The sequence below is a fragment of the Microplitis mediator genome, chromosome 1 (genome assembly GCF_029852145.1).
Source record: "Microplitis mediator isolate UGA2020A chromosome 1, iyMicMedi2.1, whole genome shotgun sequence".
NCBI lineage: Eukaryota > Metazoa > Arthropoda > Insecta > Hymenoptera > Braconidae > Microplitis > Microplitis mediator.
The window spans coordinates 23,602,869-23,630,042 of NC_079969.1; the positions used below are offsets into that span (position 1 = coordinate 23,602,869).

Here is a 27,174-nt window from a genome sequence, read left to right on the forward strand (position 1 = left end):
CATTGTCCCTTGTCCAGCTGCGGATTCAAGTGTACAGCGACAAAATACGTACATTCATACATCTAACGACTGGTATAGACCGAGCGGTTGCAATACAAGAAATATCCAAGACACGTTAGACAGAAACAAACACACATTCAAAAATAACAATAATCACATAAGCGACGAAAAATTTTTAAAAAGGAACAAAAATATGAAAATAATATTTCCTTTATAGATTTTATATGATTGATATTTATTCAAGTGACTGGACGATTTTGACACAACACCCGGCAAATTTTTGTCAAGCATTTATTCCACTAAATGTCAAATGATTTTTTTTTTTACAGATGCCTTATGGCCTTTACGGATTTGGAGATTTGTAATTTTAAATTAAAGATCGATGACTCGTGACTTAAAAATTATTATTATTGAATTAAGTATTTATTTACACTGTAAAAAAATCGGGATAAGTCCAGGCGGTGTAGGTGTTAAAATTTTCGGTGTTAAATTTCAACACCGAAAGCGATGTTAAAATAACACCGCCAGAGGTGTAAATATTTTTTATCGGTGTTAAAAAAATTTCCTAAAAAAATTGTTAAGAATTTTTTTACACCGATTTAACACCGCCAAATTACACCACCTACACTTGTGTTATTTCATTTCAACACCGCGCGGTGTTAAATTGAGTCAATTTTTTATACCGTTCTTCTTACAGTATCCATTTTTTTTATAATTTCTATACGTAGAATTTTTTTTACACCGATTTAACACCGCCTACACATGCATTATTTCATTTTAACACCGCGTGGTATTAAATTGAGTCAATTTTTAACACCGCTCGTTTTACAGTGTCCATTTTTTTTTCTAATTTCTATACGTGGAATTTTTTTTCGCACCGACTTAACATCAATATTTTAACACCACTTACACTCGTGTTATTTCATTTTCGCACCACGTGGTGTTAAATTGAGTCCATTTTTAACACCACGCGTTTTACAGTGTCCTTTTTTTTTCTATTTCCTATACGTGGAATTTTTGGTTACACCGATTTAACAGCGGTATTTTAACACCCCTACACCGGTGTTATTTCATTTTAACACCGTGTGGTGTTAAATTAAATCAATTTTTAACACCGCTCTTTTACAGTCTCTATTTTGTTTTCTAATTTCTATACGCGGAATTTTTTTTCGCACCGATATAACACCAATATTTTAACACCGCCTACACTCGTGTTATTTCATTTTCACACCACGTGGTGTTAAGTTGACTCCATTTTTAACACCGCTCTGTTTACAGTATAAAAAAAAAAATAGAATAGAAGAGAGCTTTGATTAAATAAGAGAATTAAATAGAATGTGTGGAACGCAAGTAAGTTGGATTGAGTGCAGTGTAATGTGTAAAAGGGAATGAGAGAACGAAAGTAAAAGAACAAAAAAGAATGAGATGCATGTATATATCTATATATAAGAGTGAGTAGATAGATGTATAGAGATGTTGAGATATATGTGTACTGATGTTACGCGTGCCACGCATTACAATTCAACGCGTTTATACTCCCACCGAAAGTGTATCTCAATCGTGCGTACGCGCCAATTGCTATAAGCTCCATTGTAATCCTCTTCGACATTCCCCACTGAGCAAAACCAGTTCCGCATATTTTTTCGCCTTACAAACAACTTACCCTTCATATCTATGTGCACATAAATATAAATAAATGCATATAAATAATATTTATACATATATGTTTTTTTTTTTTAAATGAATATTTATAATGATACAGTACATTTAGTATTGTTGACCACTTCTGATGGCCATTCAGCCCTCCGAATAATGCCCAGTGTCCATTAATCATTTTAAATTATCTGGTCGTTTAAATTTGAAAAATTGATACTTTTTATTCTCAATGCTATAGATTATTTTAAGTATTTTAGATGGCGTTAACCCTCAATGCCCCAAAAGACCCCGGGCAATTTCAAAGAACTCAAAATTTTTATTTCTCGCTCTTCAAATTTGGAACTCCAAATATCTCGATAAATATTCAGTTTTTGAAAAAAGTACATGAGGCCTTTTTTGTCGAGAATTTATAGCGCTACAAAAAAGAATCAGAGCAATTTTTCAATTAACGCAGTATTTACAGAGATATCGCCAAAAAACCAATCACGCTTTTCATTTTTTTTATAATTTTGAAATTTTCGATGAATTATTTTTCTTTTGATTTATTTAAATTAATTTTTTATTTGAAAGATTAATTTTTTTATGAACTCTATGTCAAAGTTATTCTATTTCCGCAATAATTCGTTGCAAAATTTAGTGAAAAGTATTCGAAATTTGAAAATTATGATAAAAATAGAGATTACACTTTAAAAAATTGGGAGTGAATTCGGAGTAATTACAGATTTTATTTAAATCCGACTTCCCTCGAAGTACCGGAGTAAAAAAATCACTCCGCATACGAAGTAAATAGTTTACTTTTTCAGCGGAGTGATTTGAATTTAATTTAAATCCGCATTCCCGCCAATTCAGAGTTTGAATATTAAAATCAACTCCCTTTCGTAGTAAGTTTCACTCCAAGAGCTTTTATAAAAAACATTTATTGTAAAACTATTGATTAGTTTTATTTTTACAGATCAAAGACGCCGAAGTCTTAAGACCCCTGTGACCGTCGTAATTCGCGGCAGTGTGACCGTAGGGTTAAATAAAATCTGTTAAAAAGTTAAATTTAAAATATTTAGGATATAAAATTCAAAAAAATATTTAAAAGTTACAGAGATTGAGGGATTACTACTGGACAAGAGCAGACACGGAGGTGGTTAGTATGAGGGTCAAATAATCAAGTTAGCCGCGGGTTTTCGCGTCGACGCGGACCGTCGCTCGGGACTGGTTATATGGTGAAGTATGGAAATGAAGGGCATTCGTCCATTCGGACATCCACTAGCCATCTCACTCTTTCTCTCACTTTATCGTTGTTATATATATACACATATATAGATATATATTTGAGTTGTATTTAGTGTGCCGGCCCCAGCATTTTACATAGTTTATCCCTATCTCCCACGCGCTCTTTACCATCCAACGAGTCGTGGACAACTACACGGCTTTGTTATACAATTCATGCGTTCGCTATATATATTATATATACCATCATACTTATATTCATACTCATGCCGACATATATACACACACATACTTTGTACTGCAGTACTCGGCGACAATTAACTAACGAGAGATTGACACAACTTATTAAATGATACACGCGTCATGGATCTCGTTCTGTCTACTGGACATCATATATATATATATATATATATATATATATATATATATATATATATATATATATATACAAACAAACTTATATTTTTATTTGAATGTAAAAAAATTTATTTCAATCAATTAAAAATTTTTTACTCACAAAAAAAAGCAATAGAATTGTTTTTTGCAAATAAAAATATTTTTTTGAGATAAAGAATAATAAATATATTGTTATGGCTATACTTTAGCGGGTGTTTTATCAATTGAAATGATTTGGTGGTGATATCTCTGGTTGAATAGCTTAACGGAGGTTGATGTCACCATGAGAGTGAGTCTGCGGTGTAGCAATAGGGTAAGGGGTTCGGAGAAATATACATCAGCGAGAGCAAGTAAAGGGATGAGAAATGAAACGAATAGAGAAGAGAATTGCCAAGGGGTTATAACATAATTGTATTAGTCGAAACGCCAGTGGGGAACCACGCTGTGAAATTAATGCCTTTGGCTTATCAGTGGCTTGACACTTTAGAGCTAAAAGTCCCCGCAGGTCAGTGGCGTAGTTACTACTGGATTCATGTACGTCCAATACATATTTATCTCTCAATATATATACTGTAAAAAAGGGGTAAGTGCAGGCGGGGTAGATGTTAAAATTTTCAGTGGTAAATTTCAACACTAAATGCGGTGTTAAAATAACACCGCCGTTAGTGTTAATATTCTTTGTCAGTGTTAAAAAAATTTCCCGGTGTTAAAATATTTTTACTTACTCGAACACTACACTGTAAAAAATCACCGGGGTAAATTCAAGGGGTGTAGATGTTAAAATCGGCGGTGTTAAATTTCAACACCGAAAGCGGTGTGAATATAACGCTATCACCGGTGTAAATATTTTAGACCGGTGTTAAAATATTTTACTTTGTGAATATTTTTACTCACTTGATCACTATACTTGTTAATAAATGATATTTGTATTAATTTTCATAAAGATCTGATATTTTTTGTAATATAATCTTTCAAGTTAATACTCCAAGCGGACGTAGTTTACCCCGCTTTTACACCGGTTATCCTGATTTTACACCGGTATTTTAACACTGCCGACACCAGTGTTATTTAATTTTAATACTGTGCGGTGTTAAATTGAGTCCATTTAACACCGCTCTTTTTACAATGAGAAGAAAAGAGGGCAAAGTGGGCTCACTTAAAAAAAAATGTCAGTAGTGATTTCATAGAAATTTATGTGAGGCAAAATGGGATTCCCTTAACGATTTCAACTGAGGCTCACTCAAAAAAATTAAACTTCTAAATTTATTCTGGGAATTGAAATTTTTTTTCCCATCAAAAAAATTATTCTTGCATTTATTTTTTTATCAAAAAACTCAGTTTCAAAAAATTTTAAATGTTCCTCAATCTTATCGATACGAAATATATTTTTAATTATAAATTATAAAAATTTCAACTAAATTATTTGAATGAAAATTTTTCCCGCGTTTAATTTAAAAAATATTTGATTACCAATTTTGCCTGGCCCGAAACACCTCATAATATTCGTATTGTTCCTACGTGAAATTAAAAAAAAACCAGAGCTTATTTTGTCTCATAATTTGAACACAAAAAATTACAATGTCTCTCCTTATAAATTTATAAAATACTGTTACTTATATTTGTAGTGCGATATACTGCTGAGAAAATCAAGGAAGTCACACCACTATTCTGTACAATGTTTATTATACAGCAGAATAGAGCAAGTAACATGCATAGTTGCATAGTTCCCAGTTGTCGTAAGTATATGGTACTTATTTTAATACTTCTACAAGTATTTGTTTTGAGTTTAAGTCACTAGTGTACTTAGTATTGGTCTTACTCTTGCTCTCAGTCTCGCTATAACTATTCTCGATAATATTAACAGCAGCGTGTATGTTGCTATGTACTATAACTACAATCCGCTAATGAGAGCCCTATTAGGAAAGACGAGAAAGGGTTGCAATTTTTATGTCATGCTCCATGAGTTCGATTCAAGCCACACATTCAACATGTAAATTATATTCATTAACGAGTCGTTAAATTATTTTTTTTTACTCATTCTATTATTTAAATAAATACCAATAAGTGGCATTATTTAAATAAATATAAAAATAATTTAAATAATTATTATAATACCATATATTTATACACAGTAAAAAATATTGTGTATCTGTGTTAAATTTTTTGTGTTGATTATTTTGTGTCAAATCAACACAATTCTCTGTGTTACTTTAAAATTTTTAATCGATCTACTATTGAACACTTTTAAAGTGTTACCTAGTACAAAAATCAATATTATCAACATTTATTAAATGTTACTTTAAAATTAACACAAAAAAAGTGTTGAAGCGACAGTTGAATTGTGTTAAAAAAATGACTTTCTTCTATTCACGCGGGAAGCGCCATTAAGCATCAGTTCTTCTTGGTTAGTTATTATTTTTGTGACATTGATTTTATTTATTTTCAATTAGACATAAAAAAATAAAGTTGACAAAGTTCATGATTCGTATAGTTAAAAAAAAAAAAATTGCATCTGTGGCTTTTTTACTTTTCTACGCGTGCACATTTTTATTTTTTATTTTTTTTTTTCGTATTTGATTTGTTGATAAAAAAATTGAAAAATTGTTAACTGTCTGGTAACTTTAGGATCATGTTTACTATCACAAAATAGTTAAATGTTAAATAATAATTGTTGACACTTTTGATAACCGAAAAATAATTCATGGTACAAAAATAAAATGTAAAAGTTAACATTTTTTTTGTGCCGCCATTAACATTTAAAAAGTGTTGAAGTTACTTCTCATATTACTCGAATTGTGTGTTGAAATTTTAACACAAATATTGTGTGGACCGTTTCTAACATACAGATTGTGTTGATTTTAACACAATTTTTTTTACTGTGTAGTATACATTTTTTGTATATTTTTTTTTTTATATTAATAAATTCACTTTGTTATTCGCAAATGGACACGCGGTTGTATTGGTTGAAAAAAAATATATATAATGATAATAAAAATAGCAAGTAGTAAAAATAAATGACAATAAGCGTGTCTCGAAATTTTTACAAGTCACAAAACATCCCACGGTAAGGATTTTTAAGATAATATCCCGTTAAAAAACTCGATGACAACAATAGAGGACCCCCGACCTCCAGGCTATTGATAAAGAAGTCGAAGAATAAGATGGTGGGTAAGATATGTCTTGAGTTTCCGATCGCCTTGTTGGTACTGGGGTATCTCGACCAATCTACTCGTAAGTCGATAGTTCAATCTCAGCAATTCCGCCCACAGCTGCATGCCGCACAACATTTTCTCCCCTAGCACATATTATACATACTATCCATTCCAACATATATATATATATACATATATAAAAAATAAAAAAAAGTGTATGTGTAAAAGAGACCCTTCTTCTTGAACGTGTCCTAGTCGTCATCGTCACCGGCATAAAATGCGCGGCAACAGGGAAAGTTAAATAAAACGAATCTGTCACGTACACTCACAAATATTTCGCGTGTTATATATATGTATATATGTTATATAGAAGTCAGTAGAAAGAATGAAAGTAAGAGTATAAGTGAGAGTGAGAAAAATCACATGGATCTGCACTCATATATATTTTCTTGCTGATGCTCTTAGACTTGGATGTCTTTTTTTTTTCTACATATTTCTTTATTTTTTTTTTTTATTCTGTCATACCGATGCGACATTGCCACACGACCGTTGTGAATTATTTTTCCCGAGACTGCCGAGTCACATGTGACACATACTAGACCCGAACCGTAACAAATTGTGAATATTTTTTTTTCATTTGTATGCTCAGAGTAACCCCTAAATATTCGACACGGTCTCATGTGCAATTATTGATATTAAAAAGAAGATTAAAATTTTTTTTTTTTTAATTTCCAAGAGATTTAGTCATTAAAAAAAATTAAGTCCCGACGTTTAAGATATAGCGCAGTTTTGAATGACTAATGGGTGGTTTGTTTAACTGAGACATAAGAGGGTGCAAAGTGGGAATTCTTGGAGAAAATATCTGCAGAATTTTACCAGTGCATATGTGAATTAAATGGGTATGAAACTCAACAATTTACGAGCGTCTTAAATAATTTTAAGCGTCTCTGTGTCTAATTAATGTCGCGATTTGCAGTTATTCCACATGTGTAAATAGCAAAATTCATACGCAGAAATTCAAAAACCCTTTGGTACATAAATCAGCGTCTTGTTTTAAATAAAAATTTAGTTGCTTCATTTATTTTTAGTTTGAAAAAATTCCCAGTTGAATTATTTATCGATAAGGAAAAATTTATCTACACAGTAAAAAATATTGTGTTAAAATCAACACAATCTGTATGTTACTCTCTAAACATAAATTAGTGAAAATAAGTGAATATTCACTTGTTGCAAGTGCAAATCGAACCACTAATTCCAAAAAAAGATTCGATTGGCACTCTAAATTAGCGAATATTCACTTATTTCACTTATTCAGGTTTGGAGAGTAGAAACGGTCCACACAATATTTGTGTTATTTTGCAACACAAAATTTGTGTTAAAATTTCGACACACAATTCGAGTAATATGAGAAGTAACTTCAACACTTTTTAAATGTTAATGGCGACACAAAAAAAATGTTAACTTTTACATTTTATTTTTGTACCATGAATTATTTTTCGGTTATCAAAAGTGTCAACAATTATTATTTAACATTTAACTATTTTGTGATAGTAAACATGATCCTAAAGTTACCAGACAGTTAACAATTTTTCAATTTTTTTATCAACAAATCAATTACAAAAAAAAAAATAAAAAATAAAAATGTGCGCACGTAGAAAAGTAAAAAAGCCACAGATGCAATTTTTTTTTTTTTTAAACTATACGAATTATGAACTTTGTCAACTTAATTTTTTTATGTCTAATTGAAAATAAATAAAATCAATGTCACAAAAATAATAACTAACCAAGAAGAACTGATGCTTAATGGCGCTTCCCGCGTGAATAGAAGAAAGTCATTTTTTTAACACAATTCAACTGTCGCTTCAACACTTTTTTTGTGTTAATTTTAAAGTAACACTTAATAAATGTTGATAATATTGATTTTTGTACTAGGTAACACTTTAAAAGTGTTGAATAGTAGATCGATTACAAATTTTAAAGCAACACAGAGAATTGTGTTGATTTGACACAAAATAATCAACACAAAAAATTTAACACAGATACACAATATTTTCTACTGTGTACAAAATATTTTATTTTTTTTTTCAAGTTGTCATATTTATTTCCGTTTAAAAGCGATTATTTAAATTTTTTACCATGACCTCTTTGACATGTTCATCGTGACAATGATCATACAAAAGACATTAACATTACATATATATGTATATATATACATATATATATACATGTGTAATGTAAGCTCGACTTAAAAAATATGCAGAGATGATTTTATATATAATAATAATACGCAACAATACCACGTGGGTTAAAATGAAACGAAGGAATAAAAAAAAATTTTCGCGAGGGTGGACGCGCGCGATTTGGACCCCCCCTGGTTGACTAACAATACCAGATAGAGCAGAGTTAGCTAGCCGCAAATGCCATCGAGGGTTGCGGTTACGAACCACTAGTACGCAGAAAAGAGACCGCGAAACAGGACCAGGGACTAGGGAGTAAGAGAAGCATAAAGTAGAGTAGGGTCGGGCAAAAGTCGGGAGTCGGGTTTGCAGATAACCGAGCTTCCAGTCCCTACACTCTTGTCACGGACTACCACCCTTGTAGTTCTGAACCAGTGGCGTCGACACGCGTTTCTACCGCGAGTCCATCAGCATCTCATCCCTTGATACTTTACACTGAACTAACGCGGTGGCTGCTCTACATATATGTATATATAATAGCGGGATGCTCGACTAACGCTTTGTGTTAGTGGATGCTGATCGTTCTCTATTTCTCAGTACAATGACCGTCTTTATTTCCAATCTACCTATAGCATTACGTCAACCAGGACCTACTTGTACTCACGGAACTATCATATTCTACGTCGTATTTCCGTTAGATCCGGATGCAGACGGACGGGCATTTGATCTCTTATATATTTCCGCTGTCGGCTAAACCACTGGGGACTAAATTTCATTTATTTATTTTTTTTTTGTCACTTAAATTTATATATTTATTAATTTTTAGTATCGAATCGCGAAGTTCTAATTTTGATTTTTTATCATTTTTGTATTCATTAAATTTTGTGTTTAAGACCGATGGTTATTTAGATTTTTTATTGAAAAAAAAATATTATCACGTAAGACATTAAAATATTTAACTGAGTTTTGAGACGCAAAGATCCAATCTCACTTAAAGTCGGCTTTCTCTGGGCATGCAGTAGAAACTTACTACTTTATTGGTATGCAATATACACATACTTAGCAGTACGTACTTAAAATACTAAGTATATATATATATATATAAGAGTATAAAACGTTAATATATCACCGCAGAAGATTTAATGTAACAGATATACTAAACTTCCTTAACATGATGAAAATCAGATGTACTAGAAATTCTTAGTGATTGTAATGATTACATATACATGTAACTAACGGGGTCTTACTAAATTCATGTAAGTTATAACTGATTATTTTAAATTAATGATTACTCGTGATATACATCTTCGAGACACCGCGTGTCTTACTGTCTGTTAAAAAGTTTATACATATATATATTCTAATGCTGATGAGTTTAAATAATAAATAATTATACGTCTGTTATTTTATTTCTATATGTTCATTGTCCTTTGACATCAATAGCAGTGTAATAATAAAATACAATGTCATCAGCGATCATCTTGTCGTTAATCTTATGCTCACAGATGAGAGTGCTTTTTAAATTTACTGTCTACATATTTCTTTTTTTCTTTCAATTTTTTAAATTTATTATTATGTTGTCACAATGACTCGGTTGATTTTTTTTCAATATCAAATACACTGTAAAAAATTGGGAGTGAATTCGAATTTCATTTAAATCCGTATTCACTCCGTCACTTGGAGTTCGGAGTTTAAAAAAAAATCACTCCGCATACGGTGTGAATAGGTACTTTGTATTTTCTGCGCAGTGATTTCGGAGTGGATTTTAATCAAATCAGAATTTTCTCTGATTCGGAGTTTCAATATTAAAATAAACTCACTTTCGGAGTAAATTTCACTCCGAAGAGAATTTAATCCGCGTTAACTCCGCAAATTTTTCATAGTAGCAAGTGTTTTTCAAAATCTCATTCAGTAATTTGATTTGTTCGAAATCGCGATAGGTTACTTGAATTCCGCGTGTTTTGCTGTCAACCTCTTTAATATTTGACATTTGAGTTAGATGCTATAGTACGAATTCGTTCACCTGAATTTGCATGCGTTCGTTAATTTTTTTTTCTATTATTGCTTTCGAACTTGTTTTTGTTCTCTTTTTTACGTTTAATTGTTGGCCCCAACTTCCAGGCCCTGCTGATTAGACTGTATTTGACCTGTCTTTGAATTTTGATAAGAATTTTGAGCTGTTTTAGATCTAAAAATCAAAGACAGACTAAAAAAAACAAATAATAGGTAGAAAAAGTCTAATTTTGATCTGGATAAAAACAAAAAAAGGCAAAATATTTTTGAACAAGTCTGATTTTGATCTAAAGGCGACCAAAAATTATTGAAAACAAATCCGAAAATGGTCTAAATAAGGAATAGTATGAGTAAAACTCGATTAAATTTCACATGTTAATTAAATACAAATAAAAAGTAAATTTAATATGAACCTGAAGTTTCCAACGTTGAATGCCAAAGAATTTTCAAATTCTTTGAAAGCATAAGAAAATATTCCTGACAGTAAATTAAGGTGCCGATGTTGTAAAAATTAGAAAAAACTACCTCCGGATACCGGAGGCCGAGTCCGACCCGCGCAAATCAAGGTTTCAAATTTAAAAATCCGGAAAAAATACTCGTACGCTTTTATTCACTGCCAAAAAATTATGGAGGGTCTATTACACTTATATTTACTCAGAAAAAAATCCCCGTCACCTTTCGTGCTCCGGAAACCAGTCAATTCACCCACGGATGTCACAAGGAATAGCAAAATTTTCATTCGGTTTAAAGCAGATCCCGTTTTCTGACCCGGGTTTGAACCTCAAAATTCTTATTCGTATTCTCTCCCCTCCCTTTTCTATCTAAAATTTTTAAAAGTCCAAATTATAACTTTTCCTCACTGAGGATTTTGAGGACTAAACTATCCTTGTTTTTGACTCGGGATAATAATACCAACCAACAGTACAACAATTAAATCACCAAATAATTTATCGTATAAAAACAAAATGATAATTAATCTAAAAGTAAAATATTTATAAAAATAAATATTAAATAAACATGATATGAATTAAATCACTGAGTGAGTAGACTCGTGAAACATGAATGTGAAAAAGATAAATCGTTTTTAGTACGGGCTACTATATCAACAAATCTATCATTATTCATGAGAATATTTAGTACACGTTGTGTCGTGCCTTAGCCATTTGTTTATTATTATTTATTTTTTATTTTCTTAAAGAAATCTATTACTGTTGCTAAATGTCTGCTAGAGGAATGCTACTATTCAGCCGTTTGTTGTTAGATCTAGGATAACTTGAAAAAAAAAAAAAAACAAATAATTGAATGAATAAAAAGCGCGTAAGCAGTAGGATAGACTATTTAATTATTTATTTATATAAATATATGTATATTGTTATAAAAGGGGTATAAAATGGAGGGAGATATTTTAGATGAGGGTAAGAGGCAGATTGGTTTGAAGAGATAGCCTTGGAAACTGGTGTGTGATACAAATGGAATAGGAATGGAGAAAGCTGTGGTCGGCTCTGGACTCTGGACAGGACGCAACTGTCATTGGACGTAGTAAGAGGGAGATGGATAGATGGATAGATAGATAGAGGGTGAGGGCATTGTCTACGGACATCTAACACGGGAACCGAATCACATTGTATTGTTGTCGTATGCTACAACATTTCCATAGTATAGCCTACGACACGGACTCACCGGCATACACTCAACTCTACTCTGATTCTGATGCTCTATATCTGCTCTATTCGAGTAGGATTCTGTGGATAGTGGAAGCTATGATGTTATATTGAGAGTCGCGCAGAAGTCTGAGGCTGTATCATCACTTAAACTACTGGGAGCATTATATATATGCTTGTAATCTTCCTGTCGGGTCCGATCCGAGTGTCGACACGAGTCCAGTCTAGTCAACTGCCGATATATCGTCAAGCTAAATTGTTTATGTCTGCTCAGTGTGTGCTAAGTGTTTGTATTGTGGACAGCCTTGTCGATATAGATTTATCTTTATTATATTAATGTATCAATGCTATGCTTACTTATACGAGCAACACCCTCTATACACCTGTTTTTTTAATGAATTGCGAGTTTGCGTTCAAGTTTGAGATGAAAATTGATAAGAGTTTAAATAGAAATATTTTTTTTTTAACTGAATGATTGATCTTTTTAATCTTAGATCAGTTCTAAGCAAATAGGGAAATCCGCAGCTAAATAAGACTCCATTTTTTAGACAAAAAAGAAATTTTTTATTACCCCCATAAAAAAATACATAAAAAATATATAAATATATACAAAATATGTATAAAAAATATATTTTAAATAGCTAACTTTTGGTCGATTTTTGTATATATTTTATAAATTTTAAATGTATTAAAAATATATTAAAAATATATCTTAAAACATATACAAAATATATTTCAAATATATTTTTGGTTTAACTAACAATCTAGGAAAGAAATATATAAAAATTAGATAAAAAGTATATTTTTTATATTTCCATAATTAGATTTTTTATGTACTCTAAGATATATTTTTAATATATTTAAAATATATACGAAAATCGGCCAAAAGTTAGCTATTGAAAATATATTTTTTATACATATTATATATATATTTAGATATTTTTTATGGATTTTTTTTCTATGAAACATATATTTTGTTTATAAATTTTTTTCATGGGGGTACAATCGTGGCCTATTTTATCTTGAACTCAACTTTTTCAAGTTTTCAATAAAATACTTCAGAAAACAAACACGGAAATTTTTTTTTTTAATGACAATTTGTGTCGGCCCAACTTTAAGCTGACCAACTTGCCCCACCTTTTGTTACAAATCAGCTAAAAATTTCTAAATAAAAAAACAATTTTTTGTCTAAAAAATGATATCCCATTTTACCTCGGGTATCTACCAAAATGATGGTGTTCCATTTTACCCCGTCTCAATATTTAGTAGTTTCGACTCGACCGGACAAAAACTTTCATTTTTCATAATAAATATCAAAATTTTAAATTTAATAATTAAAAAAATTCTAGTTGTCATAAAACAAAATTATTGTTTGGTATCTTGTAGATTTGAATAAACAATAACATAATAACGTATGCAAAGTAAAAATTTTAATAAAAAAAAAAAAATGTATGACTCACCAGTCGTAAAGAGGACGATCGCCTTGAGACAACTGTACTCAGCAGAATCAACATGAAGCGCCTTGAGTTTCTCCACCTGCTCTTGAAAAATCCTAATATGATCCATGAACGCGACGACACGATCCGCGGCCATGGGCGACGCGTGCAGACCCGCCGCGGCCAATAGCGGGGCCACATGAAGCGGCATCGAGCACTGGCTCGCATTCAGTACAAATAGTTCACTCCACACTAGCCTGAGAAGTGCCACCTGATCCGTGACTTGTAGATCAGGAAAAAATGGTATATTTCGCGCCCATTCGACCGCGGAAAACAGCAATCTCGCAGCTAATTCACATATATTGTCGATGCCCATTATATTGTTTGGCTGCATGCACTGTCCGTATCGCGACGTCGGATAGGGCTCTGCTCTTAGGAGTAAGCTGATGTACGACGAGAGATACGAGTGTCCATTTAAGCTGGCACAGGCCACTGCGTCTCCATTCGACAGACCGAATTGACCCGGCAATCCTGGTAAAGATGGCTGTGACGGAGGTACTCGCCCCCTCTGGACCGCTGCAACAAAAAAATTAACATACTTTTAGTATCACAGATAATTATCACTGTTAGATTTCATATATTTATCTTGATATAAATTTTTTATTTGCTAGTATCGATGTCTGATATTTTTCGCTTAATGAATATTCGCGCTATCTCATTTAAATCTATACATCAAAGTAGGATTACTTTCTTATTACCAATTTCTCTTTCAATTTATTAGTTACGTAAAGAACTTGAATCAATTTTTTATTTATTTTTAATGCTTAGATTGAATGATAAATTATAAGATTTTAATTGAATTTTTTTACAAGTCATTCTGTTTAAAAAATTTTATTTATTTTTTACTGTAAAATTAACATGACATTCATAAGATTGTTATTATTATTGGCATTTCAATTATTATTAATTATTTATTAGTCAGCTTCAAATTCACTTGCGTAACGCACGCCCACAATAAAAAATATCATTGTTTATTCATTCAAATTTTGATTGTTTTTAACTCGTTTCTATTCTTTAGCTACTTTATGATCTAATTAAGTGAAAAAAAATCTGAAAAACGGTTGACTCTAAGGAAAAACCCAAAAACTTCCCGCTGTTTTCTGACTCAGGGAGCTGAGTCTAGATAGTCCAGTCGAGATAAAGGTTTTTGTTGGTAAAAATTCATGGCGGACTAATTTTTTCACAGAATGATTCCGAATATGCCAAAAGTACGAGATCCGAAAAAATCAAACAAAGAAGTGCGTTGCAAATATGTTTTTTTATAACGAAATGGTCGAAATTACGGTTTTACGCACGCATACAACAATTTTTTTTAATTCTTGAGTAAGTCTGCTCTCAAGATCGATAGGTGCTAGTGTCTTTTTCTACGTATGTGTCTTGCTGCAAATACTTGTGACCAGATTTAAATTGCAAGCCTTACACAAAATATTCGTGCCAGATTATAACTCAATTCTGGAAGAAGACTACAGTTGAAAATAGTTGCGCATGGCTTGCTCAACATCTACTTAAGGCTGAAAATTGGCCTGAAGCCTTGAGCAGATCTTCAGCAAGCCATACGCAAGTTACTGGTGCAAGAAATGGGTCAGATTTTTTTTCATTGCACAGTGTACAAGATATCTTTAATATTCTTGCGTATGAAACCATAGCAAGACATACACAAATCTTAACGTAGGTTTTTTGATACACGATTTTGCGAAAGACATATGCGTAGAAAAAGATACTAGCAGCTAGGGGTCTTGCTCAAACATGTGTTACTAGGGACAAATATTTAATAAATTATAGCTCATAGATTAAAGAAAAAAAGTATTGACTAAAATGAGCCTATTTTTAGGTTCCTACGATCTGTGATCCGTAAATTATTTAAATATTAATCAAGTTTCTCATCAATTCGATGTCTGCTTTTATACATCAGCTGTTCTGACGCCAAAACTTGTAGTGCGCATGTCGAAGCTGCGCGCGCACCCGTTCGGGAAATTCAAAATCTAAAAAATTGTTTTTGTTTTCTTGCTAAAAGATATTTATATACTTATATATTTAAGATTATCTGTACATAGTTGAAAATTTTGTGGTCTTTTATATAAATGTTTAATGTTTCAATAATTTGTGCCAATTATTCAACACCATCAAGTGTAAATTTAACTCAAATTGAATGTGTTATCTAATCTCAGCAAATTTTAAACCTGTATTATTGTTTGACACAAGTATAATGTGTTAAGTTAACACAAAAAAATGTGGACCGTTCAGGACATGTGATTTGTTAAATTTAACAAAAATTTTTCAAATGTGCAGAATTTCTGATGGAGATCCTGATCAAAATCAAGGCATCCGATGGAGGCTCGAAGGCCTCAAAGGTATCAGAAATTAGCCCATAGAAGCGAATGGAAAATAATTTCGATCCTTATGTAAAAATAAATTTCATTGAATTTCTGGAAAACTGATAAAATTTTTAAGTGGCACCCACGTGAGCATTGACGGGCTAATTAATTACTTGCGAATAATTCAACTAAAAATTTGTTATTTAACGAAAATTGCTGTTAGACTATTCCATGTGGAATTCGCATGTCAGTTTACTCAAGTGCGCACCCTGCTGCTTGTATATATATATATGAATGCAAAAGGGTTCCGGGAGAAGGTGAGAGAGCCGAGAGAAGTTGCATCGTATTAAAGACTCCTGCTGAGAAGAACCTCCGCCTTCTACGTCTTTGGGATTGCATGAGAGATACGTTTCGCAGTTAACGAACGCGCTGATGGACGGGTGGACACGAGTGTGAGTTTGCACGATTCCTCTTTTCCTCATGTAAGGAAATATATATAGATATATAGATATACATAAATACAAAATGTATTATAGTATGTAAATAAAATAAAAACAATAAAAAAAATGTTGTTCGTTGTTGTATTGCAACTTGTCTTAACGTTTTACGAATGCGTGTCAGATCAAAATTGAAAACAGCTACGTGGTAGAATCTCAGATCCTCAGATCCTGTACCGTTGCTGATTAATCTCAAGATATTCTGTTCTTGCAATTTTTGATATTTTTATTTAATCCCGACATTCTTGACATCGATAATTATTATTTAATATTTAAATTGTTTAATGCAAATTATAAATTTTAATCATGTATTACATATTATGTCTATAGATTTTATGTTAGAGTATTTAGTTAAATAAATATATATATGTATATAGTAAGTTTGCGTATACGTAAACACGAAGATACCAAGTGGTATGCAGATTTAGTACCGTTAGTTGAACGATCATTTATACACGAGTTTGTGTAGATGTACAGGAAGAATATACCGATCCTTCCGTTCCTTTAAATCATGTAGCATCGATTTTTATTATTATCGTGACAGAATATTGAGAAATCTGATACAGATTATTTGTGGTATTTTATGGTTATTAAATCTTTACTCAGCATATACTTATACTTATGTTTATTTATATATTTATACATGTATTACTATTTTTATTTTAGATTTACTGACAAGATTTACGGTGGTTAATATGCTGTCTATTAAAATTCAATGCAAATTGTTTTTACATACATGTATGTAATACGGAAATATATTTTATCATTATATGCTAAATATTTAACACTGCCATTTATGATTAAATTGGAATATAAATAATAATAATATATGTTAAGTGTATGAGTATTTATTTATTATTATTATTATTGCATGGAGAATAAGGAAAACTTTGTCTAAGTCATATTTTTGAGATATAAGTCATAGAAATGATGAAATTTGGTGTCATTTCTGTCATGACTGAAATTTATGCCAGTTTACGGTTTCAAAATTTTTTATACGATTTTTAATTCAATGTAACTTTTGTGAACAATGAATATATTTAAATTTCGCGCGTAAAAATGTACATCTGTTTGTTAGTTCTTTTACACTCTAAAAACGAGTTAGTGAAAATTATGTGACAATCACTATTTGGCAGTGAATAGTCACTTATTGCTAGTGAAAAGTATAACACTGTTTGAATTAGTGACACTCGAAGCGAAATTTAGAGTCTATTTTGAACCTTCTAAAGTCGGATCTATTTCGGAATTGGAGGCTCAGAATAGAGCCTGTTTCCATGTTAAATTAGGTCCGATTTTGGTCCCTGAAGTGCTACAAATTTCCGTTTTCAGCACTTTAGGGTTCAACATAGGATCTGATGAAAATTAAAATTAGGTCTTATTTTGAACCTCTGAGCCCTATTTTATTGTAATAATAATAATATTCACATTATTAATATCATTAGCATTATTAATATTATGATTAATAATAATCTATGTTACTCTGGATTTTATTTGCATTTACAATGGTTAAAATAATTTCAATTAAAATTATCAAAATATATAGCAAATGCTGTTAATAGTTCAATTTTTTATAATAAATTAATAATAATATAGGAATAATAATAATAATAATAATTAATTTTATATAAATTTCGTTGCATGTCAACAAAATTATGCTTACAATTAATTTTAAAAAATCTTTAATTTTTTCTATCATCATAAATAATTTAATTATAATGAATCGAAATTTATTACGGGACTAATATTGTCGGACTTGAAGGTTCAAAATCGGACCTCTCAGTGAATGTTCGGACCTCTGGGTTCAAAGTCGGAGCTAGAGGACTACAGGGCTCTCAATCGGATCTATTTCAGGCTAGAGGAGCCCACATAGGCTCTGAATTTCGACTCGGGGCATACTTTTCACTAGTAAACAGTGAATAGTCACCATTTTCACTGTTTCAAATTTAAGAGTGTACTTCCCGCTAAAAGAAATGAAAAAATTGAGATCATTTTTTTTAGTTTAATTTTCAAAAATCAAGTTTTCATCAGATGCCGACTTTTCTAAATCCTATAGAGAGTAATTCTGTCTATTATTAGAATATCGGATCGTATATATGAGTGAGTCATCAAAATTTCATTATTTGAAAATTTGATCGACTGAATCTGAACGACTAAATTTTGAAATCGCGAAATAAAATTTTTGAATAAGTATTTTATCACTAACTTAATTCTTTAATTTAAAAAAAAAAAACTGAACGATAATTAGAGAATCGCTTATTTATTAATTAATTAATTTCGATACAATAAATATAGCAGTGATTACTCGGGCAGTCACGTACAGACTGCAGGTTACTAATAATAACAATAATATTGACGGTAATTATTATCATTATCCATGCAATTAAAAGTTTTATTTATTTCTGTAGTGAAATGAAGAAAATGATTACAATAAATAAATTTATTAATTACCGATATTAAGTAATAAATTGATATTTAAAAAAATAATAATGATTATTTTAAAAATAATTCACGTATGAATGATCACCCGCGGCGATAACATCGTTTGAAATGCTAATTAATCGTTGGTGAAACGAGCAGTTGCTTTTATTAAGACGGAATTAATTAAACATGCTCGTGACGTACGAGCGCGTAAATACGAAAAACTAACCGAAGAAACTTGACCAGTCCCGTCTCATATTTCAAGTTACGTGTGTCTACTATACGGTCTATCGATGTATCATGTATCACGTATCACGTCTTAACGCGATTTGTCGATTATTATTAATAGACGATTTGATGGATATCAATGATGGTGTTGGAATTCAACACTCGTCGGTACGATCAAAGACTAATCGATGGGCAATGTCTTTAGGATTTTTGATTTTAATTTAAGATATCTTTGTAAATAATCATTATTTAAAAGTTTGATTGTAATCCGGTCGTCCACCTACAATTTCTATACCAATGGCCTACATGTTCAACGGGTCATTGGGTTAAGATCGAGAGCGCACGACCTCTGCATGCCACTGGTTCTTCTATTCGTCCTATCAACCGTTTTCTCTGTCTTTTACAACTAGTCTCTTTTATGAGACACGTATATATGTGTATATATATATAAGCATGTATATTATAACAAGCGGTTGCAAATCATGGGAAGTTAGAAATGTCTACGTTATATGTGCAGTAAAGACGTAGAGAATATTTTCACAAAGTTGATAGTCATGCGATTCACTCCATGCAGTTATCTAGGATACGCTCTTAGAATTTATTTCATTTTATTATCGGTAATTATGCAAAAAAATCATTGTCTACATGTTTTATCATAAATCAATCATTTTTTTTTTTGTAAAAATTATTATTATTATTAAAAGTAGAAAATGTTATTTATAAAATTAAATTAAAAATTTAATTAAAACCGAATCGTCAAAGTGTAAAAAAAACGTGTGCTACAATTTTGAGTGTTGAATTTTTAACACTTTTGTGTGTCAATTTAACACAGTATTTATCTTGGTTGAACTTTTGCAATCGATTGATTTTTTAACACACAAAAATGTTATTTTATTCGAAATTAACACTTTTTATATGTAACTGTCAAATCGACACACAGAATATGTTAAAAATAATGTCGACAAACGCACAAGAATTCTTGGAAAACTTTTACTTTTAACATATATGTATGTAACTTTTTTTAACACTCGCAACATGTTAAAATAACATATAAATAAGTGTAAAACTTTCGTTTTACACACGATATGTGTTGATTTTGACGAATTCTTTTTTACTGTGTACGACGAAAACTGACTATTAATTGATGATTATTTGAAATTTTGTGACTGATTTTGAAATTTTTTATCAAAAATTATTAAAATGAATATCGTAGATTTTCACACGTAGGTAATTTTTTTTTAGAAAAGTTCGAGCTTATAACCCGAGTCGAAATTTAAATCGTAGATTGAATTTACTAGACGTTGAAAACGTAAATTCAATTTTTGAAGACTTAAGTAGCTGTGAAAACGTATTTTAGACGTAGTTGACGTACGGAAACGTAAATAAGACAAAATTACTGGGTGATCGTAGACAAAACCTTTCAAAACTTGCAATAAAAAAATTAAGCTATATAGGAAATATATTTCGGTGACAAAAAAATATGTCTAGTAGCCAGAAGGCGAAGATAAAATTTCCTCTTTTGGGCTTTACAGACTACCGAGAAGCTTGGAGATCAACAATAAAGATTCTCAACAGCTGTAGAGAAATATTTTGGGCCTTCCAGAAGATAATTCTACTGTTGACTCCTGAGCTAGTTTAGAGTTATTTTTTGTAAGTCCCCAAAATAAGTTTCAAAAGCTGCTAAAAGTTTTTATTTTTTGTCCACACGCTTCTCGGTAGTTTGTAAGACCCAAAGGAGCACAAGAAATAAACCATCAACGAATGCATCAGCCTTGTGAGACAGTACTTTGCTTATGGTTTATTTCTTGTGCTCCTTTGGGTCTTACAGACTAACCGAGAAGCTTGTGGACAAGAAATAAAAATTTTCAGCAGCTTTTGAAACTCATTTTGGGGACTTGCAAGAGATAACTATAGACTTTCTTAACTAGCTCACGAGCCATCAGTGGAATTATCTCCTGCAAGGCCCAAAATATTTTTCCAAAGCTGCTGAAAATTTTTATTTCTTGTCTTCTGGCTGCTAGATATATTTTTTGACAACGAAATATGTTTCCGGTATAGCTTAATAATTCAAAAGATTTTTAAAAAAACAGTTAATCAAAAATAAAATTCATTTTAATACTAGTAAAATTTTTTTTATCTGCTATCAGTTTATAATCTATGAAACATTTCTTAAAAAATTGAACCATAAAATTATAATACATTTTAGCAGCCCATATTTTATAGTTAAGAAAAAAACATAAATTTTAATTTTAAACTACAACTCGACGATAAAATTCTTTTATGCAAAGTATGTTTGACGTTGCTGGTCATATATGATGACCTTGAGTAATGTTTTGACTAGCCATACGTGTCCAAATTCTCTACAGCGTATCTACACATTTATACCACCGACCAGGTACATATATATATATATATATAGTGTTTGAATATGACGTAATCGAAAGAATGAACAAGTGGACAAGAGTGTATATATATAAGCGGTAAAAAGAAAATATATATATAAAATAAGTGAGGAATGTATGATATGATGGTCTTGTAGTTGGAATTGAAATTGAAGATTGAAGTTGTACTATAGCTGAGTCATACACCTCTGTCTCTTGTCTTTGCCGAAGAAAAGTGGCTGTTTACAACGCGTGTGGTCATATATATGTACTCGCATCTATCTTCACTACATATTGTGTTATAAGCCCGAGAGCTCTAAGAAATGGTCCCCAGTTCACTGGACGAGGCTATACTGTAAAAATTACAGATTATCTTCATGATAGACATTATAGCTTCATCATCAAACTATCGCTGATCAGATCATCAGATAGATTTTATTTAATAAAAAATAGTCAATTGACATTGAAATAATAATTAAAGTGATGAAATTATACGCTGGGATAAAAATAAAATTCTCACGGTGGAAAACCGTTTTACTCTGATCCAAGATCCCGAGACGGTGATAATAACATATTTAGTTAAATAAATAAATAAATAGAGTTTTAACGGAAATAGATTACAGTAGGAAGTGTAAAAGACACAGGACGCGTGACAATTAGAATTGGCTTGAGTCGTATTCTAGGACACGATCTAACTTGAGTTAAAACTTTTATATGTCCGTTCGTAGAACCAGTCTTTTGATGCTGCAAAATAACAGCTATTAATTCGTCACTGGTATAATAATTACCAGATATAACATTTTGTCGGGAGACTACGAGAAATTACTGGATATATATAGTTTATAAGTAATTTACTGTGAGATACACGAAAATTATAAGTCATTTATTGTTTTAAAAATACAAGGGTAAGAAATATAATTTGATTTCCCGAGTCGAAATTTAGAGCCCATTTTAAACCTTCTAAAGACAGATATATTTCGGACTTGGAGGCTCAAAATAGAGTCTGTTTCCATGTTAAATTAGGTCCGATTTTGGGCCCTGAAGTGCTACTAATTTCCGTTTTCAGCACTTTAAGGTTCAATATAGGATCTGATGAAAATCAAAATTAGGTCCTATTTTGAACCTCTGAGCCCTATTTTATTGTAATAATAATAATATTTATATTATCAATATCATTAGCATTATTAATATTATGATTAATAATAATCTATGTTACTCTGGATTTTATTTGCAGTTACAATGGTTAAAATAATTTCAATTAAAATTATCAAAATATAGGAATTCAATTAAAATTAATAATAATATAGGAATAATAATAATAATAATAATTAATTTTATATAAATTTCGTTTCATGTAAAAAAAATTATGCTTACAATTAATTTTAAAAAATCTTTAATTTTTTATATCATCATAAATAATTCAATTATAATGAATCGAAATTTATTACGGGACTAATATTGTCGGACTTGAAGGTTCAAAATAGGACCTCTCAGTGAATGTTCGGATCTCTGGGTTCAAAGTCGGAGCTAGAGGACTACAGGGCTCTCAATCGGATCTATTTCGGGCTAGAGGGGCCTAGATAGGCTCTAAATTTTGACTCAGGTTACCAAGTCAAAATTAGAGCCTTTTTTCACAAGACAAACTCCAATTTTTCTTACGGAGATATGAAATAGATTGAATTTGAGCCTTGGTTTAGACTTCACTGGCTTACTTAGTCATCATTTAAGACGGAAAAGTCGAAATCAACTCGAAATTCTCTCGATGTAGACTTATACGGGTTAAATTATGAGGCTAAAAAGTCAAAACTAAGATGAGAAAAGTTCTGAATGCTGACAAACATTAAATTCAAGTCGAAAAAGTCAAGTTTTATTTTTGACCCGGTGTATTTGGAATTAAGATTTCGGATTTGAGATATAAATTAAAATTTGAAGCCTGTAAAAGGTAAAAATACATATATATTTATATGTAAATTTATAAATTCAATGGCATGTGTGTTTATAATAATAATAAAAGACAAAAAAGAAGGTTGGTCAGCCTGCGGCGGTGCTTCCGTTCCAAGTCATTACGATAATTTATCCGGAAAGGTTACAAAACAGGCATGATGCCCGACCTCATACAGGGGCGAAGTACCTCAGGGTATTTCTTCTCTTGATTCTACTCTTTGGTCTCTCCTCGAGTTTATATACTGATGATACACGGCCGAGATATCCACCACCAGCACAGTATAATCCGTCGCTCATCATCATTATCATCATCATCATCGTCATCATCCTCGAGAATTTGACGAAGGTTCCTCCTGCCGACGTTTAGCAGAGTGCACTGGTGAACAGCCCAAGATGCTGGTGTACAAGAACTGGCAAAGAAGAAGATAAAGCCGAAGAAGCAGCAGAAGCGGATGAGTACAGCGAGAAAAAGAAGAGGATCGAATCGGGGGAGAGGTCGGAGGAGGTTACAAGGTTACACGCGTCCAGAAGAGAGTAGAGGGCCCGGCTTTGGGTCCGCCTAACATTCCCACGGTGTCTGCTCGAGGCGAAGGCGCGCAAGAGTTGGGGCCGTTGAGAGAGTAGGGGGGAAAGGGGTACATTGCTATAGCATCGGGGAGAATGGGCCCACAGACCCCGGAGGTACTACCAGGAGAGTGGCCTGAGTGCCGCGCGAGAGTCGTATCGTATGAGAGCAAAGCAGAGTAAGAGAGAACGTACAGTACTACACTACTGCGGTCTTGTGTGCTCTTTCAGACCTGGTATGCACACTCTTGTCTTGTTTCTTCCTATATACACACTCTTCAACACACACTCTCTATAATGAGTGAGGGAAAGAGAGGTAACACCGTGTAGGTAACATTAAAATCCAGAAGAAGCCACCACACTAGACATTATATATACCATACTACCACTACATGACATAGAAAAGGATAGTATATGTATATGTATATGTATATATGTACGAACAAGGTGGAGGGAACCACGCAACAGCTTATTAATATCCAAGTTTTGTTATTTTCTCGTATCGTGAATAGAACTGACATGACTTGTGTATACAACTAGTAGTAGACTTTAGACGTTAATATTTAAACCCGGTATTTAGCTCAACATTATGCTGGATACTTAATTTTTTAAGTAATTCGATCGACTTTTATACACACATATATATTATGTAGTCACTTTGGTCATGAGTTATGAGTAATTTCATAGGCGATTCAGGGGGGTTATAATTACTTGTAAGAAGAAGGAGTATATAGTTATCTTGAGCTTAAGAGGATGGATGTGCATTAGGTTGCAGACGTTGGATGCAAAACAGCCGTTACATTGTATATAGTCACCTGTAACGAACCAGTTCGGCCGTACGGTTGTACGATTGTAGGGACGAAGGATCGACGAGTTTATCATGATGATGCTGCTGCTAAGGTGCCGTATATATGTATATATATATATATATATATATGTAGTATACGCAGGCAAATGAGTGTGGATAAAGAGAATGAGGATGTGTAGAGCAACCTGCAGGTATGGGTAAGTGTAGAGTAGAGAGTAGATAACAAAGTTTTTTCTAGAGCGACATTCCGGATCCGAGACGGTTTGGTTACGACTCTGATGTGGCTCTGAATTAAATTTATTGAGATGACTCGAGTTGTGGGTAGAAAGAGAATCGGGAAAGAGTTTTAGTCTGCTGTGGATCGGTATGATGCAAGTGATTAAATGGAGTTTGACCGTGAAATTCGGTAGGCTTATGTATTATATACCTGCTGGATGTGGGATTTATATTAACATATGTGTGTTGATGGATTGGATGGATCTCTACGGGCTACGGGACGGATAGTGTCGGGATTCATTTTTCATTCATAACATTTTTTAGTTTTATTGGACTGTAGCTGTTAAAATTTTTTGTTAAATTTTATTCATTTTCATTGTAATTAATTCAGTAAGGGAATAGCCACTGAGGATCGAAAAAATAGGTGATTTTCGGGAATTTTTTTGACTGGGATAATAAAGGAATTTGGGGATCGGGTTTCTTTTGATCTATAAAATATATGTTGAAGATAATTCTCCTAAATTTTTATTAAAAAATATCATGTTGTTACAAAGTTATAAGCATTTTTGTGGAGCACCAAAAAAATTTCCCCCATCACGGTGTCATCTCTAACTCAAAAACGGATTATCAGAAACAAAAAAACCAAATCGCGTTGTAATCTGTATGCATGTGGTTATCGTTCCATGTAGGGGATTTTGAAAATTTGGATTTGAAAAAAAATGGCGACATATTAAAAATTTTTTCGTTATTTTTCTCATTTTTTTGGATTCAAAGAGCCCTAAAAATTCTTATAAATCAAAATTTCAAAATCCCTTACGTGCAACTTTAGCAACTGAATAGACGAATACGGAAAAAAAAGTTGCGAATCGGTTGATATTAATGCAAATTACAGATGCCACCAGTTCAAAAAAAGTAGTTTCGAGAAAAACGCGTTTCAAGTTTTTAGTCGATGCAACGGTCAGTTGACGCGCTGTCACAAAAATGACTATAACTTGAAAAATATTCGGAATTTTCATATAAAACTCTAGATACATATTTTTGAATATATAAACTTTGATTTAATAAAAAAAAAAAATTTTTTTTTTGAAATTTCACAGCGGCTATCCCCCTTAATTAATTTTACTCTTTAAATTTTTTGATTACGGATTTTATTCAAGTCCGAATTCACTCCGTCACTTAAAGTTTCGGAGTTTAAAAAAAAAATTCTCCACATACAGAGTAAATAAGTAGTTTTTTCATCAGATGAGTGATTTTGGCTGAATTTTATTTAAATCCGAATTTACTCCGATTGGAAGTTTTAATATTAAAATAAACTTCCTTTGATTAAATTTCTACTCCGGATTTAATCCGAAAATTTTTTACATTGTAGTAAATTTTAAATCGTATCCATAAATCGAGTGTCCATTAATTTTATTTGAAAATTTAAAAATTTGACAACAAATATACAGAAGTTAAATTTTCCTACTTTTCAAACCGTAACTAATTCAAAAATTTAAATGCTGCAATTATTTAGACTCGCGAGTCAGCTGTCAAAAAAAAATAATAATTTTAATTCAATCAGTAGATAGTTCTAGTTATGATACAGCAACATTTTTATTACAAGAAAAAAGTATTAATTTGATTTACAAATAAACTAGTAAGTGCACTAATTTCACAAATACTCGATTTCCAAGTAATAAAATAAAAAAACATGTCATAGATTTAATAAAAATAATTTGTCCGTTTAAATAAATAGACATAGACAATTTAAATAATTAAATAAATAGTGAGTTAAATGAAATTAAATGAATAATAAATATCTATATAAATGAACAAGTGATTAGATTTTATGAAAATAAAGAAATTTTACGAAAGTCAATTACGTAGTAAATTTATTGCATTAGTTATATATATTACTATTGCAATTACTATGTATTACTATTGATGTTTAGTTGTTGCTATTGCTGCTGTTGGTGGTGTTGCGGTTGTCTATAGAATAGGATAGCAATAGTAGGATAGACTTGAGATCAAACATATATTCCTAGTGAACTC

The 27,174-nt window shown here is 31.6% G+C and overlaps 1 protein-coding gene across 5 annotated transcripts in view; it reads right to left on the minus strand.

The window, feature by feature from the left end:
- The window catches only part of LOC130675918 (steroid receptor seven-up, isoforms B/C), a 236,678-nt gene that overhangs the window by 31,274 nt on the left and 178,230 nt on the right, over positions 1-27,174 (minus strand). For all 5 annotated transcript variants that reach the window (XM_057481849.1, XM_057481860.1, XM_057481822.1 and 2 more), the window contains one exon: positions 13,737-14,288. In XM_057481849.1, the coding sequence (XP_057337832.1) occupies positions 13,737-14,288 (552 nt within the window). The remainder of the gene's footprint in view (positions 1-13,736; positions 14,289-27,174) is intronic.